Source organism: Gymnogyps californianus, chromosome 10 (genome assembly GCF_018139145.2).
Source record: "Gymnogyps californianus isolate 813 chromosome 10, ASM1813914v2, whole genome shotgun sequence".
Taxonomy (NCBI): Eukaryota; Metazoa; Chordata; class Aves; order Accipitriformes; family Cathartidae; genus Gymnogyps; species Gymnogyps californianus.
The window spans coordinates 12230860-12249346 of record NC_059480.1 but is presented as its reverse complement, the minus strand read 5'-3'; the positions used below and the strand labels follow the sequence as shown (position 1 = coordinate 12249346).

The 18487-nt window shown below is 35.1% G+C and overlaps 1 protein-coding gene across 2 annotated transcripts in view; it reads left to right on the top strand.

Moving 5' to 3' along the window:
- Window positions 1–12223, top strand: part of XRN1 (5'-3' exoribonuclease 1) — a 36937-nt gene extending 24714 nt beyond the window's left edge. The window contains exons 30-43 of one of the 2 annotated variants that reach the window (XM_050902264.1): window positions 1036–1105; window positions 2282–2507; window positions 3192–3293; window positions 4005–4100; window positions 4335–4449; window positions 4968–5032; window positions 5434–5544; window positions 5920–6045; window positions 6366–6522; window positions 6850–7028; window positions 7237–7350; window positions 7432–7555; window positions 8568–8716; window positions 8918–12223. In XM_050902264.1, the coding sequence (XP_050758221.1) occupies window positions 1036–1105; window positions 2282–2507; window positions 3192–3293; window positions 4005–4100; window positions 4335–4449; window positions 4968–5032; window positions 5434–5544; window positions 5920–6045; window positions 6366–6522; window positions 6850–7028; window positions 7237–7350; window positions 7432–7555; window positions 8568–8716; window positions 8918–9208 (1925 nt within the window). In that variant the 3' untranslated portion in view covers window positions 9209–12223. The remainder of the gene's footprint in view (window positions 1–1035; window positions 1106–2281; window positions 2508–3191; window positions 3294–4004; window positions 4101–4334; window positions 4450–4967; window positions 5033–5433; window positions 5545–5919; window positions 6046–6365; window positions 6523–6849; window positions 7029–7236; window positions 7351–7431; window positions 7556–8567; window positions 8717–8917) is intronic. The other variant, XM_050902265.1, reaches the window with a different exon arrangement.
- Window positions 12224–18487: the final 6264 nt, after the last annotated feature.

The following is an 18487-nucleotide window of genomic DNA, read 5'->3' as shown; positions in this document are numbered from 1 at the left end:
GGCTGTGAATGCACAGAAATTTCTCACCTATGAAGCATATGCAACTTAAAGCCACTAATGACATATTTACTGTTCTGAATTAAACCTACAGATATTCTGTTTTAATTTCATGTGTTACACAGCTGTACTTTGAATAAGAAATTACTTACCCTTTGTTCCTTCTTAATATGAAGAAGGCAGAGAGATCAATGAGAGAGAATACAGGCTGCAAAAAAGGAACAAAATGAAGTTATGGGAAGATATGGGCAAAGTTAAGAGTAGTAGAGATAAAAACAAGTATTAGCCTTAATACGTACATTGAACATAAAATTTTATCAAAAATTATTTGTCTCAAATTGTTTTATTTGGAATTTGGTTTTTACTCTGTGATACTCCATTTCTGTTAAATGGCATCTTCTTTGACAAGAAGATTATCCATAAATCTATTTCAGGTAAACAAAAGGATTTACCGAATCACATTGGGTGTAGCAGTTTGAGATCTAATAATAGAAATTGTTTTCTTACCTGGCATTTAAGTAGTTGCTTTCTCATTCAGTTTGCATCCAACAGAATCTTGAATAGACTAGACTTGAGTGCGGCTTTTTTAAAGAGGTATTCTTCTCTCCATAATGATTATATACTAGTATAATTTTAAAGGAGTATTAGTCTGTGCAAGAAGGTAATGTTAAAGGCTGTTGGTTTCTGACTGCCTGAATGTAAAGATGGCTTGCATCTCTTCTTTTTGGCAGTTTCTCACAACTGTGACATACTGCTATAAATTGCAGTTCTATTAATGCAGGTTCATAAGTTGTTATGCATGGTACATTTCTGTTGAAAGTATATCTAGAAGGGCAGCCATATATGACTTTGAGAAGCATTTCCAAATTGCTGTTAATGAAATCACTCATTTAAGAAATAAGGATTTTTTTGTTGCTAATTAGTTAGTTTTTTGTCTTTTCATTATTTATTGCATAACTAATATAGATATTTACATAATTTAGATGAAAACAGCTACTGTTATACATTTAGGATGACATTTTACTTTGTTTTCTATAGCCAGTAGAGAAACAGATGCACTCTTTGAAGTTTTGTTTGATGAAGAATTCCTTGGAGGCCTAACGATAAGGTTTGTGCAGGGGGTTTCATAGTCATTTCATGCTATCTGTATAGATGGCATGAAATTGTTGCCTTTGGTTTGGTTGAGTATTTTTAATGCTTCTTTTTAAAATTTTGTTTCTCAACAGTGTTGGTCAGTTTTTGTTTCTTCTGTCTTTCTTCTTTCTCTTTGAATAGGGATAATTTTTATGAAGCATGTTATATTTTGGAAATGCTCTTTAGGCTTTTTTGCGTATTTAGAAGCTTCTGATTTGTAGAAAGCAAATATGAACCAGCAGAATAAAGCACTAAATCCAAATGTGTTTCTAAAACAAATATGTAGAAAACAGGTTATTATCAGTAGGTCTTTAACATATAGATTAAAAAATAGTCAGTAATCATCTGTTCCTCTGAAGGAGGGACTCTGAACTATCAATAATTGATACTGAGGCACTAAATTCTAACCACCATTAAAAACCTAAACTGTTCTTCAGGAGGTGGAGGCATGGTTAATGCTTTTGTTTTATTTTAAACAGTGTGATAACTCTTTTATATTTAAGTAAGCCGGTAAACTTCTAAGTGCACTGATTTACCCAGCAGGCTTCATTTTACTGTTGTTCTTAGATAAATTAAGTCTTTTATGACAGAAATTAGAGGAGATTCTTACCTATTCCCTATGTCCAGCAAGCATAACACAATGCTATCCCTTGCAAGAGCATGTCCTGTAACACAGATAATTTTCAGTATTTAGAATCATAAAGGAAGATATAAAACTGACTAAATGCTGCTTAACTTCAATTTATAATTCCGCTACTGGCTTCAGTTTTCACCTCAGAAAAAGAAAAGAATATTGTTTCCTGGTTCGTAATTTTTTACAGAAATATTTACTACAGAACTATGCTATAACAATTCACTCATCTTTACAATTTCTTTGGGCTCAGCACTGAAAGGTACAATATAGACTCAGAGTAGCAGTAATTACTGTTGTTTTCTGGTTTTGACAGCCAGAGGCCAAAGGGGAGCACAATGGGATTAACATTGTGTGTAATGGTACTAGTTTTCAATATTGGATACAGTTTTCAGCCTCTGCTGTTCAAACTTGAATCATTATCTTTTGGCATAGAGGCAACAGTGTTGTTAAATCAGATATATTGAAATGTCAACAATTAAACTGCATGAAACAACTATGTAATTCATTTTTCTTAAGGTGCTCACCTGCCAGAGGTTATCGTCTGCCATCAAGTGCCTTAATTAACCTGTCTCATGGTAGTCGGTCAGAAATGGGAAATCAAAAACTGACGGCCATAGTTAAACCTCAGCCAGCTGTGAATAACTACAATTCATATGCATCTGATCTGTCATCTGTATGCTTGCAAAAAGTGCATCTGGGAGGCCTCAACCATTCTCCTCGTTCCCTTTTTGTTCCTACTCAAGTATGATTTTTCTTTCATTTATACAAAAATGTTTTTCCCTAGAAGCTGAATTATGACCATGGTTGTTATCTTCATTGATACAAACTAAATTTAATTTTTATGTCAGTATATTAGAAGTAGGATAATCCTTATCTTGGAGAAATGAGTTAATCCAATAATGAAAGGGACCAAAAGTTCCTTATTGACAGTTATTTCGCTTTGAGTAGCTCCAGTTGCATTTCCAAGAGACAAATATTTATTTCAGAGCAGTGACTCCACATTTGGTGTCAACAAATAATTTGTTTGGGCAGAGATGCAATTATTTCCTTAAAGCTCTGTTCCAAGTAATGCTCTCTGTAGGCCAAGTTTGTCCGTGCTCAGAAAGAGAAGACATGATTTCCTTGTCAATTTTGCTTCTTGGTTATGATTTACTTTGTTTGAAAATACAGTAAAGGAGGAAAAATTACAGATGAATTGGGGTTCTCACTGGTTTAATTAAACTTTATTTTTTAATAAGTGACTTCTTTAAAGAAAATTAGCTTAATAGGTAACTTCATGTTGCTCTAGGTATGTTTGAGAAGAATTGTCTCATGTTTTCTAAGTCTATACAAGAAAAACTACTTTCCGAAAGAAAATTTAAGGCAATGAAACACTTCTGTGGTTTTTTTTGTTTTTGTTTTTGTTTTTTTCCTCTCAATGATTTAGCAACTGAATGGAAGACAGCATTACAATCTCAGGGCTGAAAATCAGGGCAACTCTAACTCACCCCAGAAAGGATCATTTCTGAGTGGCAATCAGAAGAATAAAGTGAGTATTCTGATTAATTTAGTATTGGACCCAAACGTCTCAATATTTATTTTGGCCCCCTATTTAGAGTGGGTGTCCTTTTCTCATGATTAACAGATAGCTTTGTTTTAGTATATCAGATGTTTTAGTCCAGATACAGACTGGAGCAGAACTTGTCCCAGTTCTTGAATGAGTTTTATATCCTGTCTTATCCTTGTTTAGATTCTAGATTTTCAAAAGTTCTTTTTTACGTAGCTGGGCTTCAGTTCTGTGGTAACATACCTGTAATGTTATGAAGCAATTGAGCCTGATTGATAAGGCCTTACAAAATAAGACATTAATAATAAAATCTAAGAATACTGCCAATATGAGAGCATGCTTTTGAAACCGTTTTGAATTATTATCTGAGTTTAATTATACTCGGTGATCTTTCTTATGTTGGTAACTTCAGTTAATAAAAACAAAAACAATCTCAAAACAAACTAAGCTCATTTCAGTTTAATAGTGATTCTTAGGAAAAGTTGTTATGTAAATACAACCCACCACAATAGCCTATTCCATAAATTAAATACCTGCAAGTTCTACTAATGTCAGTATGAAAATTTCTGTCATCTGAGCACTGTTAAACTTGGACCTTACGATTTTCAGAATGTCTTGGTATATGATTAGCTGTTCAAAAGTTGAGTTTATAGCTGCTGAGTTTGTTGGGGCTGTTGTTTCTTATTTTGTCAGGCACAGAGTAAGCAAGATGATGAATTCTGCAGCATATGGCAATCATTGCAGAGTTCTGGAAAGTCTCACCACATTCAGCAAAACATGCATGAGAAGGTTAGTATATAAACTTTAAACAGATCTCTGGGTTCAAAATATGAAGGTACTTAATTTTATACATCCATTCATTACATCAGAAAACTTTCTAGTTAATGTTACAAATAAATTCTCTGGATGAAAGTATTGTTACACAGGGTATGCATAGCTCTGGAAAGAGGTAATCATACGGGACGACTACGTAAATGATAGATACATAATTTTCTGGTTAAGGTTTGATGTTTGAAATCCTAGGGTGCAGTTCTACCTCAGGAAATCAAGCTGGGAACTGGCAATCAGTTCTATAAGCCAGGATTCAATGACAGCAGCTTTAAAGGTCAGCAAAGAAAACAGGAGCCATATAAAAAATGTAAGTACTATAATTAGAAACTTTGTTTAGAAGAACTACTGGCTTTGTCATCTTCATTGAAATGCCTATTGAATTTTTGTAGTTAGCAACAGAAAATACTTCATTATATAAACACTACATTGCACTTTTTATTGTCAAATAAGGTCCCTGGTGTGCATATTAGGTTATTCCACACTTAATCCTGAACCTTTTAATCAAGCTGTCCTGTGTTATGTTGGCTTGCCACCCATCTGATATAAAAAGAAAACAAAAAAAACCCCCACAACTTGGCTTTGAAAATTTGCTTGTGATCATATATGTAGAATATAAAATTAGATGTATTATTGCATAGACTTCATTTTATTTTATCCTACAAGAAAAACATACACCAAATGACCTATAAAGTATGAATTAAACATTTGATGCAACCATTCAAATTAATGCAACTCTGTGTACTTGTATGGAGTTACTAATTTTTTTGAGTCTTGATTATCATTATGGTTTTTAAGAGCATTTCAAAAGAATGCATTCTTTTGTAGTTAAAGAAGATTCCAAAGTTACAAGAGGTGAAAGTCAGCCACTGAATAAAATATCAAACAAACAGGTAATTTCTTCTGTACTGAGTAATGTATTCTTTTCTTTTCATTTTACCCCGATCTGATTCATCATTTTACAGATTTCTCTTTAGCTGGTATCTTAGTTGATTCTTTTACTATACAAATCTTATTTCGGAGATTTTTTTTTTTCTCTAGAGATTTTATAGACAGAAAATGAGACAAAGTGTGTAAGATGTATAAAGATGATACCAAATGATTTTCCCATTCCACTCAGACTCTAAAAGCTATGCTGTAATGGGAAAACACAAATGCTAGGTTTTCAGTAAGCTGAAATGCTCTAAGAATATTAGCTTGTGAAAGCTATTTGCAGATGCATTTCTAACATGATTGTGTTATAATAAGTAATGGAGTATTAGTATTCAATAATAAATGCTGCAGTTTATTTCAGAATTTTGCAGGTGTGAATAAGTACAATGTCAAGCTTTTGAAGAGGAATGAAAGTCCCAACATGCCTGTAATTCAGAAGGCTGCAGTTGATGGTCCCTGTACAGGTGGAAAGGTAGGATTGAGATACTTGATTTTCTTGTGTTCTTTGAATAACTTCAAGTTCCAGTCCATTTTGTTCCAGTTATTCCTGGTCACTTGTGTGCAAATTTATGTTTATAACAGATACAAGACAAACCTTTATAACCTTGATCATTCTTTAAATCAATTCTCTATTGGTCAATACTTGCATCTTTCTAGTATGCAAAACTTGATGTAGTCTCTGGATATCTGTTCACGCTCTGAGAAGATAGGACTGTGATCTGCCCAAGCTAAGAGGAAAAAATCCTGAATAAGCATAAAATTAATCTCAAACTTATATACCCTTCCTCTTGCATCTGCTTATAATATACTAAGTTGATGTACCTTTTTTTTTTTAATTTGTTTTAAGAAGGACAATGAACTTGAAAGCCTTCTAGCTTCTTTGAAAATTTCCAAAGAAAATGAAGTGCAGACTTATTCCAAGGAAGCAAGAGCTACAAATGAAGAACATCTGTCACCACAATCATTTGCTATGGTCTGTATACTGCAGGATGCATTACATTGCAATTTAGCATCTGCTATCTTAGCATCAATGATTCTATTTAAAGAAACTCCATGAAACCACATACTGCCTTTGTAAACATATTGATGAGCTTTTAATTAGCTATTCTCAAAGAAAATTAGCGAACACATTTGTTTATGCTAAGATGCTGTTATCTGTGCTTTGATAAAATGTAACTGATAGGGAAACAAAAATTCAGATTTTGTTACCAATTGTGATATTCAGAGTTAAGTAAAAAGGTAGTGTTACCTGAATGCCATCATGTCCCTGAATGGTTTATTTTATTTTTAAAGAAAGGAACACAGATGCTCAAAGAGATTTTGAAGATAGATGGCTCTGACCTGGAAACAAGGAATGAAGTGAAATCCCAAGTTAATGATGTTCCTGCTCCCCCTAGTAGACAGGATTGCCATGGAGCTGCTTTGCAATATAGACAAACAAAAAAAATGGGTATGTTTAGACATCAGCTCATAGTTCAGAGCTTCACCTTGTAGTGACATTTTAGAACATAGCTAACAGTATAGTACTGATTTTCAAAATATAGTAATAAAATGTCCATCTTTTTCAGTTCTACTTCTTTATTCAGATCTAAAAATCTCTTTATATATAGTCTCCTGTTTTTTGTTAATCAGATATGAAAATACCAGAAAAAATCGAATATGTTTTTTTTCTGCTAATAACAAAGTTGCTATCCTTTCAGTGCAGGAAATGTTTGTGATACAGCTGCGCTTTTTTTTTTTCTTTTTTCTTTTTTCTTTTTTTTTTTTCTTTTGTCAGCTGCTTATATGAACAAGCCTCATAGCACTGGAGGCCCTCAGAACACGCCAGCACTGGAAACTGGAGGTCACCCTTTCGCTTGTCCACAGCCTGCACTGTCTACTGTTTCTGAACTTTCTCGTATTTGTTCTCTTGTTGGAATGTCGCAACCAGATTTCTCTTTCCTAAAAACACCACAGGTAAAAAGGTTTTTCTGCAAAAGTTAAAAGTTCTCAACTTTGTTTCAACTGTCCTATATTAAACGTTTGGACTGAGCACTGAAATCTATCTAAAAATAAACCTTAGCTCCTTTTGTTGCCTTTTTTCAAAACAAATCATCTGTTTCTATCTCACAGTTTGTTTGTCAGCAATACAAATTCCCTCAAAAATCTTATCTCATTTTTCTAGACCATGACAGTTTGTCACATAAAATTATCAAATGGTTTGTTGGTTCATGGACCGCAGTGTCATTCTGAAGCTGAAGCAAAGGAGAAAGCTGCACTTTTTGCTTTACAGCGTTTGGTGAGGATGCAAAGAATCTTTTAAAATCTTTGTCTCTATTACATTGTGTCTGTTCGTAATCCTCTGTTTCCTTTTTCATAGAGTTCTATAGGAGTAAACTTCCCTTTGCCTCCACCTCTGCCTCCACCAGCATTTCCAAATTATCAGCCACTGGGAGTTCCTGTACCACCTGGATCTATTCCTCCAGTATTTGCACAACCCCCTGGTAAGTATTTGACTAGTACACGTTTCAAATATCGTCATGATATCTTGTAATTGTAATAGTTCTTTATATGAAAATGAATGCCTTCCAGAAAGCCCCATTTTTGGTCTTTATGTATGTAGTTGTATGTCTGAACTGCTCTGAAAACAGTTCGTGAACATCTTCTCATCAATATGTAAATGAATTCAATAAAAGAATCGCGTCTCTCCCAATTATTTCTTTTCCTCAAGAATGTATTTGTCCATTCAGTCTTAGTTGTTTTTTTGGTTTGGTTTTTTCCCTTCAAAACAACAGTAATTAATTCAAAGCTGATAGTCTCAGTCCAGAATTCATAAAAAATTTCTCCCTTGATTTTCTACACGGATTTCACCACCACCCCCCGTATAGTTAATGGTTATCCATGCATTAGTGTTTTTATGTGTTTATAACCAACTTTCACTGAAGTGCTGCATCACAATCCTGTTGTACACTGGCAGACATTAGCATGGTAAGTAACCCCCCCCAAATTGCTAAAAATCCTGGTGGTGTTTCTGGTTCCTGTTTATTTTGTATTCTACTAAAGCCTACATTCACAGCTAATAATTAATGAGTGAGCACCATTGTAGCATCCAAGTAACCCATACAGCAGCTGCTACATCTCTTTTCCCCAGGGTTTCTATATTGTTGACTTGTTTCAAAAGGATGGCCTAAACTTGCAACCTTCTACTAATATAGTTCACTCAGCTAAGTATGCAAAGATCTTAAGTTATGTGCGCTCTGAAATGCAGATGTCATGACTTAGTGCTCTCAACTGTGCTGTCATCTAGGTGTAGTTCTGTAAAAGCAGAACTGTTTGTTTGGGATTTTTTTGATAATAAATAAATACTTACTATTTTCAAGTAAATATGAAGAATATGAGGCTTTATTGGAAAGAGAAACACCATGCAGACAAATGTAGTTGGGGTACTTGTGGGGTCTTGGGGAGTTAGTATCCTCTTTTTGAGGAAAGAGAGCTAAAAGTTACTTATTTTCACAGCTAATATAATGCCTCCGTCTCACATGTTTGGTCCAGTGTCCTGGGGAACTCCAGTGCCTAAACATTATTATCCTGGCTCCTATCCAGGAAATGTGTCTCTTGCAGGAACTATACCAGTTGGTTCTCACAACCAGTTTATACCTCTGCAGGTAAGATTGGCAGGTTTGTCTTAATATTCTATTTTTGTAAAAAATGTGCCTACAATGATGAATGCAACAACACCCCCACTGTGAAGTACTATTTAGTATTAGAAAATTATTGTAAAAAATTGTGTGCATGTTTTCTAAAAGTGGAATATTTGCAGTTTTTTGAGAATGCATTCTGTTAAATAATATTTATTTAATTTAAAGGTAACTAAAAAAAGGGCTGCTAGCAAGAAAAACTTTGAGCTCAAGGAGTTTCAGAGTTCCCCTCAAGCTGCACCACTAAAGAATGAACAGCCAGTGTCTTCTGACCACATTCAGCAAGATAGTTCTTCAGCTCCTTTAAAATCTCCTCAAGCTGCTCAATCCACTGTTTCATTTCAAGACAATGTGGCTACTCCAAGCGTTCCTCATAACAAATCAACACCAAACACTTCCAGCAAGCGAAAGCCAAGAAAGCTGGCTGTCAATTTTGGCGCACCAAAATCTTCAGAATAAATATGGTAGCTAGGTGTATTTTATCTTTAACTCTTCCCCCACTGTTATGTTCTATCATTTAAAAAAATCAGAAAGCTCTATTAAAAAGACCAGCCACTTTAAGTATAATATAGAATGAAATACATTTTATTTGCTATGATTTTCAGGTTGTTATGAAAACTATAAAAATTATGTTAAAACTTAATTATTTTGACTTAAATTAGCGAAAGCCAGGAAATGCTGAGTTAAGGTTACCATGCCATCCATTGTGCCTAGGTTTCTAAACAATGGCTTACAGACTATACCGGGTAAGCAGCAATAACAGTGGCAACCTTAATTCAGAATTGCCGTGCTTTTGAGGAGGGATATGGAGCAGTAATAAGTTGGGCATCTAACATTGCTTAGTATGACATTTTGTATTCTAGTTTATTTTTAAATAGTGTAATAAGACAGAAAGGAAAAATTATTCAAATGCAGCTTTTATATTGGCTCTCCAGGTCCTTCTGAGGTGAATCAGTGTAACTAAAACCTAAGTACAGTGGAACTGCCAAATTCGCTTTAACTATGAACTGCTAGGTTTTATACCAGAGGGCAGCAACTTTACAACTTTCAGAATGTAGGTATTATTGTATCTCTAGTATTAGAGTGGCTAAAAGTGGTTGTTGATGCAGAATCTGTTCCAGGAGATGTATTTTTTTATTCAATATGTCCTATAAATTAATTTGCAACGTAGAGACCTCTTTGGTAAAGTTTGTTTAATTTTTTTTAATCTAGCAGCATTATGAATTTCATTGTTTTCTGATGATAAAATAACATAGATATCTACTACAGATCTGCATAGCTTCCTAAAATGCTAGTGATATCCTGATTTTTTTCTAAATTATAAAAATGGCCAGAGTTTAAAGATGTCGATTTGTGTAGTATGGCTGTCAAAGTTACGTTTACTTAGAGTCCATTTCTCCCTCTAATAGTCTGTGCCCTGAAACCTTCTCTATGGTAGGTTATTTTTTGTTGCTAGTGACTTTTAATATTTATTTTTCAGTTTTGTGATAGAAGTTCTGTGTAGCAAAATTAAATTATCAGAAACTGTTACTATTGGTTCCATAAGAATATTCAGACAAAAAGTTGACTTGTATTTTTGGAGGGAGCTATGTTGTAAAAGAAGTAACTCCATCGTTCTTAGTTCATATAGGAGAAAAAGAAGGCTCAAAGGTCCCTGTACTATTTTTAACCCACATGTACTGTTCTTACTGACATTAAGAAATCTTTAGTCTAAGAGAAAATTTGAAGCCTCAGTTGGTGCTGTTCACTGACGTTGATTAAATTTCATTTTTCTTCTTTATTCTCATCTGTTCCAGAAAAAATACTTTTCTTTAAGGCCCAGGAAGCTTAGAAATAAAGCATACTTTAGTGATTCATTTTGTTGCCTCCAAACAGGTTTCATGTTGGATCTGCAAGTCTGTAGACTTTCTTTCAGTTCCCCTACCTTGTTCTTTGCCTCCATGTCTTGGTGTAGTACCAAGTTTCACATTGTTACTATGTTATAGGATCTTTTTATATTGATTTCTCCCAAACAGTTGTTGCCTCAGCAGTATTTGTAGAATACCAGCAAGCCCTATAAAAAGGATCACAGAGGTAAAAACAAGGTTAAGAAATTTTATTTCATTTTACTTAGTATCACAAACCTTGTAGAATAGTCTATATACAGTCTTAAAGTACATCGATTTTGTTGTTCTCTTTATAGCCATCTAGTCTCAAGAGGGTTTGAAGCCATATTCCATAAAGGAGAAGTTGTACGTTTTGGTGATTTATTGTCATTAGCAACACGAGACTGACACGATGCTGACAAGCCAGTATTTTAGAAGTGTTTATGTGAAATTTAGTTATGAAACACAGATGTTAGTCCCCCATATCCTATATGAATTATCTGATCATCAGAGAAAACAGATCTGTTTAGAAGTTCCTGTGATGGAGATGAGACTAAGTTAGATTCTTGCATCGCAGAATTTTGACATATCTGGATAGCCAATTTATGCAGATTTTTTAGAAACAAAGTTATGAAGGACACTATACTCAACACTGGTAAACACAGCAATTTTTATTATTAATTACTTCAGACTAAGACTTCCTCTCCTTCTTAAAGTAGAATTGCTATATTTAGTATATATAGCTGGTTAAACACTTTATTCTGTAGCTGCTGCATATTGTATTAGTCCCTGGTTTTTAGTTTATATATTCTATGATACTGACTGCCTGGTGCCCAGTTAATTACAGTTTTACATGTCCTGGTAGATGTGACATCTGCATTGACCTATAATATGTCCCCTGTGATTTCAGTTTTATATTTCAACAAGGTGATTATGTTTAATTCATACAGATATAAATTTAAGCATTTGTTTTTCTCATAGATATAAAGTATTTTGTAAGCACTGGAGTTTTTCATTAGATCTTATACAGAGCAGTATTTTACTAAAAATCCAAAAGGGAAGACTTTTATGTGCGCATTTTTGTAGTTTCTGATTTTTTTAAAATAACTTTTCATTGTTTATCTGCCAAGTGAAATGTTTTAAATTTGCATATGAATGGATACAGAATGTATTTTTTGTGCTGTTTAGTGTTAAGTGTGCATTTGCAGATTTTTAGCATGTAGTTGCACAAAGGACTGTGCAAAGATATTTTAAAATATGAATATATGATACACTGAAGGAAAAACATAAAAGTTAAATGCTATATAAAACTTTAATGCAATAGAATAATTTTATAAATTGTGTCTGTGTCTGCTTGGATTAAATATTGAAACAAGAAACATTACTTACTTTCACTGTTTTATTTCCAAATACTGTATGGGAACTTCTATATGCTCCAAATCAAAATTTTAAGATATAAATTAAATCTTATGAAGCCCAATTTCTGTGATTCTCAGAAGCAGGAACTGCCCACCTCTGAGCTGTTTGTTGATGGTTTTTAACTACTACTCAGTTAAAGACATGAAGTTTGTTAAAAGGGCTGTTGGTCACTTTGCAATTAAAAGCATTTAACTAGATACTGATCTTCCAAAATTTCTTTGGCCTCTGTCACCCATTAGATTTAAAAAAAAAAAAAAAAAAAAAAAGTTATAGAAAAGGCACTAAGATTACTTTCCAGCAAGTTCAGTCCTGGTGGTTCTTAACAAGGTGCAAAACCAGCTGATGGCTGAAAAATAGGAGGAGCCATGGGTACCTGGAAATATTTGACACCTTTTTTCTGTACCTGGAGCGAGACATGTGCTGAGGTTTTTGCTAGAGTAGAGAATAGTTACCTTATTTGTAACAAGGCTTCTGAATGAAGCATAATGACAAACTGCACTAAAACCAGTGTAATGTGTTTGAATTTCTCGAAGAGACAAATGGCAAGTTACATTTCATAATTAGATTTCATCATCTCCAATAATAGCAGTTTTTTTAAATTCAGAATTGCCAAATTAATGTTACTAGATTTTACCCTTATTTTAGAGAGGGTAAATAAACTTCTTCACCTTTGTATTGTGTATATATACCATGTGCTGAGTTTTGTTCTCTTTGACCGGTTATCTCTAAGATTATGTTAAAACTCTACTTGTTCCCTTTTAAAGCATAATGAACGCCGTAGTCACGCCAGTTAATTCTTAGTATCTTCGGTTGTGAGTTATGAACTTTGTTAGGATCTGTCTTTTGCTAACTGCAGTCCTAGATTTTCATGTAGAGGGACGTTATTTTCCTTCTCGTAGATTATTGCATGAATTAGCTTGTTTAAAGCAACTAGCCTAAAGAATGGAGTACACTTAACATGACCAGCTGCTGCAACTTTGTGTAACAATATTCTGTACAGAACAGCAGTCTGGTTGGTATATACATTCAGGTCGTATTACTCAACATAAAGATACCAAGATACAATCTTGCATTTCTTAAACTATCTTCAAATTATTAGTCAATGGACTTTTAAGTACTGCAGTTATCCTGCATGGCAAGTTCTGCCTCGTTACTTTTCCTATTTCAATATATAGCACTAAAGAAAATTAAAACAAATTAAGTAAAGGGATAACTTTAAAATATATCAGTTTGTGCGTAATAAATCTTGCATGGACACTCCCATTAAAAAATTGACTTGTGTTCAATTTAGTTTAGTTCATCTGAACTACTATATAGATGACCACTGAGAGTGAGGAATCTCAAAGAAAGAATGGTTACTTACAGTAAGGGATTTTTTTATTCTTTTTATTTGAGATGTGATCTCCATATGTATTCCATAATCAGCTTTCCTTACTACTGAGAGACAGTTATGTTCTTCTCTTTCTGTCTCTGGAAAGGGGACACAGTGACACCAAGGGCATAAGGGCAGTCTGAATACACACTCTTGGCCAAAAGAATCCAAATTCAGGTGCATGAGGACCCATGAATATTGAGACTGTAACTGATATATATTTTGAAGAATCGGATATTATGAGGTAAGTAGCTGTTGTTTATTAACAAAAGAATCAGTGGTTCCAACAACAGTTCCTTATTGCTGGCAATCTTTAACGGGGTGTTTACTCTTATTTTTCTGTAATTTACAAATTTCCTGTTTCATTTCTGCTTTGAAAGACAATACAAATCAAAGAGAACAGAAGGAGTCACAGTGCCATCAAGTGCAAACAGTAAACCTGATTCCTGTTACTTGAAAGGACAGAGAAAGCATTTTTCATTAAAACTTACTATCTTTTCTGGTAAAACTTGGTCAGTAAGCGTTACTGCATCAGCATTGCCTTATGAAAGTTGATAATCACCCTTAGTCCTGTATTTTGCGTAATTGCAAGAAAGACAAAGGCTGGGTATCAAAAGCCAAAATGTAATTTCTGTGCAAGTAACAATAGCAACAAAATTCAAATTTGGCAACTTTTAGCATGTTGAGGGTATGGGGTGAAGCAAGAACTCTGATTCCAGTGCAAGTAAGTGATCTATTTCAGAGTAACCTATGCATGTTTTAGATTTAGCGCTAATTTGGGATAGAATGTGACATTTACTATTAGCTCCCGATGTTTCTTCCAGTACGTATTTCTTTGGAACAACTGAAACGCTTTGTCAGTCATTGAAACTTAACTCAGCAGGGTAAACGGAGAGCAGTATAGGCTGCTGGAACCCCCAAGTTTACTGAGATGAGTAAACTATATTTTTATATAAAAAACCTAAAATATAAAGGTATAAAAAAACTTTTTTATACCTAAAACCTATATTGAGATGGTTTGTTGTTCTTCTAGATTTTTCTGTGTTTAAATTTTTTCCTTTTCCTTCCCCTTGCTTTTGTTTTTAATTCCCTCCCCCCCTCCCCTTTTTTGTTTTTAAAGTGTCTGGGTCTTACTGAAACAATAGTTCTTAAGTGCTTTTTCATTCCTTTAGCCTCTAATATATCCATTCTCTTGTTCTTCTACTTAAGCTTCATTGGTGGCCATTTTCCTCTATTTTTAGATTTTTTTTTTTTTTTTCCCCTGTGAATTTCCAGACTTTGAAATCAATGTTCTTTTAAAGAGTTGTTCAGCCCTGGATTTTCTAGGTACAAATGACCATTCATCACATGTGTATATACACACACATATATATCTACAGATATGGGACTCTATCTCAAAGCTGTTCATAGTTCTGTCATTTTTAGTCCACATCATAATTCCTTAAGAGACATCCAGAGGATGATGGACATTATCTCATATACACACATTGCACATCTCCAAATGTAGGTATTACTTAGGATGGGTTAAAAGCATGGGCAAATAATGAAACTTTAACAGAATAAGTACACCAGTTTTCACTTCATTTGCTTTAGTAGAGAAATTCTTGGCTTAAAACTTGATTGTCCTAAAGTCCACCTCATTCTCTGTCAAAGGTTACTTCTGTTGCAGAGCTGGCAGAAAGTAAGGACTGCTTGTGCCTCAGGCTCAAGGCAAAACCTCATGTATGTGGGCAGTTTTGATATGCAATTCTCTAGTGAAAATGCTGGCTTAACCAGTCTCTTACTACTTGTTCCCACTGGATCGTGCCAAACTGTATCGCCACATTATGAACCATATCAAGGAGTTAATCTGATTGAAACTCTTTCCCCCATGTTATTTTTCAGCCTGATAGTTCGCCGTGGAGCCACATGAACAGCTGTGTTGGTACAACAGTTCACAGTGTGAGGGTGGGATGATTTAGCAAGAGTGGAACTGCTTAAGAAACATCCCATCGCTGCCTAAAACTCCAATCACCCACGAAGCTAACATGCTAGATTAACTCATGTCATTGTATGTGGTTCTGTCTGTTGACTTCAAGGAGAGTGGTAAATTCTGGCAGGAGTACAGGAGGAACTGCTGAGAATGGTTATATGGTAAATTATTGCAGCAAAATTTGCCAGAAGGTCATCGCTTTCATTTTGGGCCATCTCTTAAGTTTCCAGGCAAGGTTTAATGAATGATGTATGTGGGCTGCACCAACCAATGGAGCAACAGAAATTAGTGGGCTCTTTCTTATTTAAACGCAAACTGACTGAGGACCCTGAAATCAATGCTTTCATAATGTTAAAACTTGTTAAAATGGTAGAGCTAAGGAAGTGGGTAAAATGGTAAATAAGAGTTTGATGAGGCTGTAGAAGGGTAGATGCGTCTTGACAAAATACAGCTAAGGAATGGAAATTAAAGAAAAAAACATGCATTACAAGTTTTGGGTCTTGCTGTCCTAGATTCCAGTAGCTGGAATCCTGTTAGCACTGCCAGTGGCAAGTTTGAATCATACTGGAAGCCTGGGGTGAGCAAAGAGGCTCCTATGTTATCAGTCGCACAACAGAAATGCACCTGAGAATACCTTTATTTAAAAGAAAAAATAAGTTACCTATTCCAAATACAGTTTAATTAATAATTTGGAAATTTTAATTAATAATCTGGTCCTAGAAAATGTCAAGATCATGTTTTCTTTCTAGTAATTAGGTCTGCTGGATCTGTAGTACTCCCATCTCTCAAGGCCTATTTTAACCTGGATAACGGGCAAGACCCTCTTGCTTGGCATCCTCTAAAGTGTACTTGTTGCTGACTGAAACATGCTAGGCATGATGACACTGCTTACAAATATTCGATATAAATTACTCATGGTGGGGATTTTGCCATTGCTGCCAGCGATGGAGGATCTTCTTGTCCCTGATGTTCTGCCATTTGGTTGGTTTTACTTAATAACTCTTTCCTTTGCTACAGCATTGGAGAGGTCCCTGGAGTGCCTTCACTCCTTCCTTTGGTTTGATATTCCAGTGAAAGATAAGACCAGTCACGCTTTCCAGAGACCAAAGAAACTGAGGATTTCAGCAGAGAAGATGCAGAAATACGGGACATAGCTGCTGCAGTAATTGGTACGTGACCCCAGGTGTGTGAATTCTCTGTCTTCTGAACAGTGGAAATGGCACCTGCATGCTCTCACGCAAACAGGAGGACCAGGGTGGTAGTAGAGGTTACGCAGGCCTGTTGTCAGCATTGCAGTGCAGTATAAGAGGAGGGTGTCTGTATATCTTCACTTCAAATTGAATGTTTCTTGTCTGTACTAAGGTGAACTTGGGGCTTCTACCCATGTTGGCGATAAGATTTTTCTCCAAGGGTGACAGAGGTTTTGGATAGACAAAGAGTGCCTGTGTGAGAATGATATTATTTATGACAAAATAAGAAGCTAATGCCAGAGAAGTCATGTATGGACAAGCTATGCATGTCTGAAAACCCATTGCCTCCTTTATTGCATTGTTTTTATCACATTGCAAACAGAACAATAACATAAAATTGTATTTCATAAGCCTCATAAATTGAGCAATTCTAATACAAGCTACATAACAGATTACGTGTGGACTGCAATTACGCAAGTTGGTTCACGTTATCTTTTTCCAACATATATATGGTGTTCCTTTTCAAGATGCATCTACGTTCTTATTAACATATTAAACAGAGTTTAAGATTTGCATTAAGAAATCTGCTCATGGTCACTTCCATGCAATACAGTGAATCAGAGGGGTATGTATTTGTTACATTAAGAGCTTGTAAAAGAAAAAAGTGATCTGCACCTTCATTTTCTTTTTGAAGTTTTGCTTCATCTTGCAGTGAGACGGGCCCCACTTGTACTGATACTGTAAAACCATGAAGGATGTCTGGATGCATTTTCCCAATTTTACTTAAGGCTTCCTAGTCTTTGAATGTTTGGAGAGGTTTAGCCTTTTATACCAGTTACACATGTTGAATCTTATTTAGGGAGCTTTCTTCAGGAATTCTAAATCATTATTATTTACTGAAACTAACAGAATAATTAAATTAGTTTGAAGAAAAATAGTCTTAATCAGATATGAAGCACTTGATACCTTTCTCTGACATACATCTATTAGCTGTATGTCAAGAGATTATAACTTGTCGAGTTATAGTCAAAGAGAATATAAAAGTCAAAGAGATGATGACTTTTTAACGAGTCGTTCCTTAGGGAGGGGAGGTAAAGCAGCCATTCCTTGGCTTTCTCTTTCACGTGCCTTCAGTTCCCCGTGATCCGAACCTTTGCCCCAGTGACCTCTGCGACTGCCTGGGTGAGGTGGGGAGCCTCTCCTTATGTGGCTTTCACTGTCGTTAGTATTCCTGGCTTAAAGATCCAATAACATCAGACTGTTATCCCACATAATATCCTTCTGTTGTTCATAGTGCAACTTTTTGTAAGGGGGGCCAAACAGAAGTGCAAGGGGAAAATATTTTCTATGTATTTTTTGCTTTTGCTTTTCCTGCTCTAATTAAATGAGGAGTTAAAACTAATTGACTAATTCTTCTAATTAAATTGGGGTTAAAACTAAATTCTACTGATACTAGTGTGGGGTTGACCATCCTGAATTCTATTGCTTAACTGTGAGAATATTTCTGGTTGTTCCTGTTTAAAAACCACCACCCCATGTAAGGGCAATACGGGAACATTTCTGTCACCAACTCAGTGCCAACACTAGTTTTAAGCGTGGTTCCCTCTATAAAGGAAAGTGATGGCATAAGAGAATTGCTGCAGATGAAGACTTTGTATAATTACATATAATTTGTTCGCTGATGCTCACTACCTTCAGTGACAAATCCCAGGAGCAACCCTACCTAGTTGTTTACCGAACACCTGCTCCTAGCTGACATTTTTCCATGTGGTACAGCTGTAGCGAGGAGTTGGGCTTAGGCAGTATGTTCACTTAAGAGTCAGCACCGTGAGGAAATATTCCAGTGGTGCACGCTGAATTCTGTCTTTTAGAAACCCTTTAACACTTGGTGTTTAATTAAAAGCCTTTTACGTGCATTTG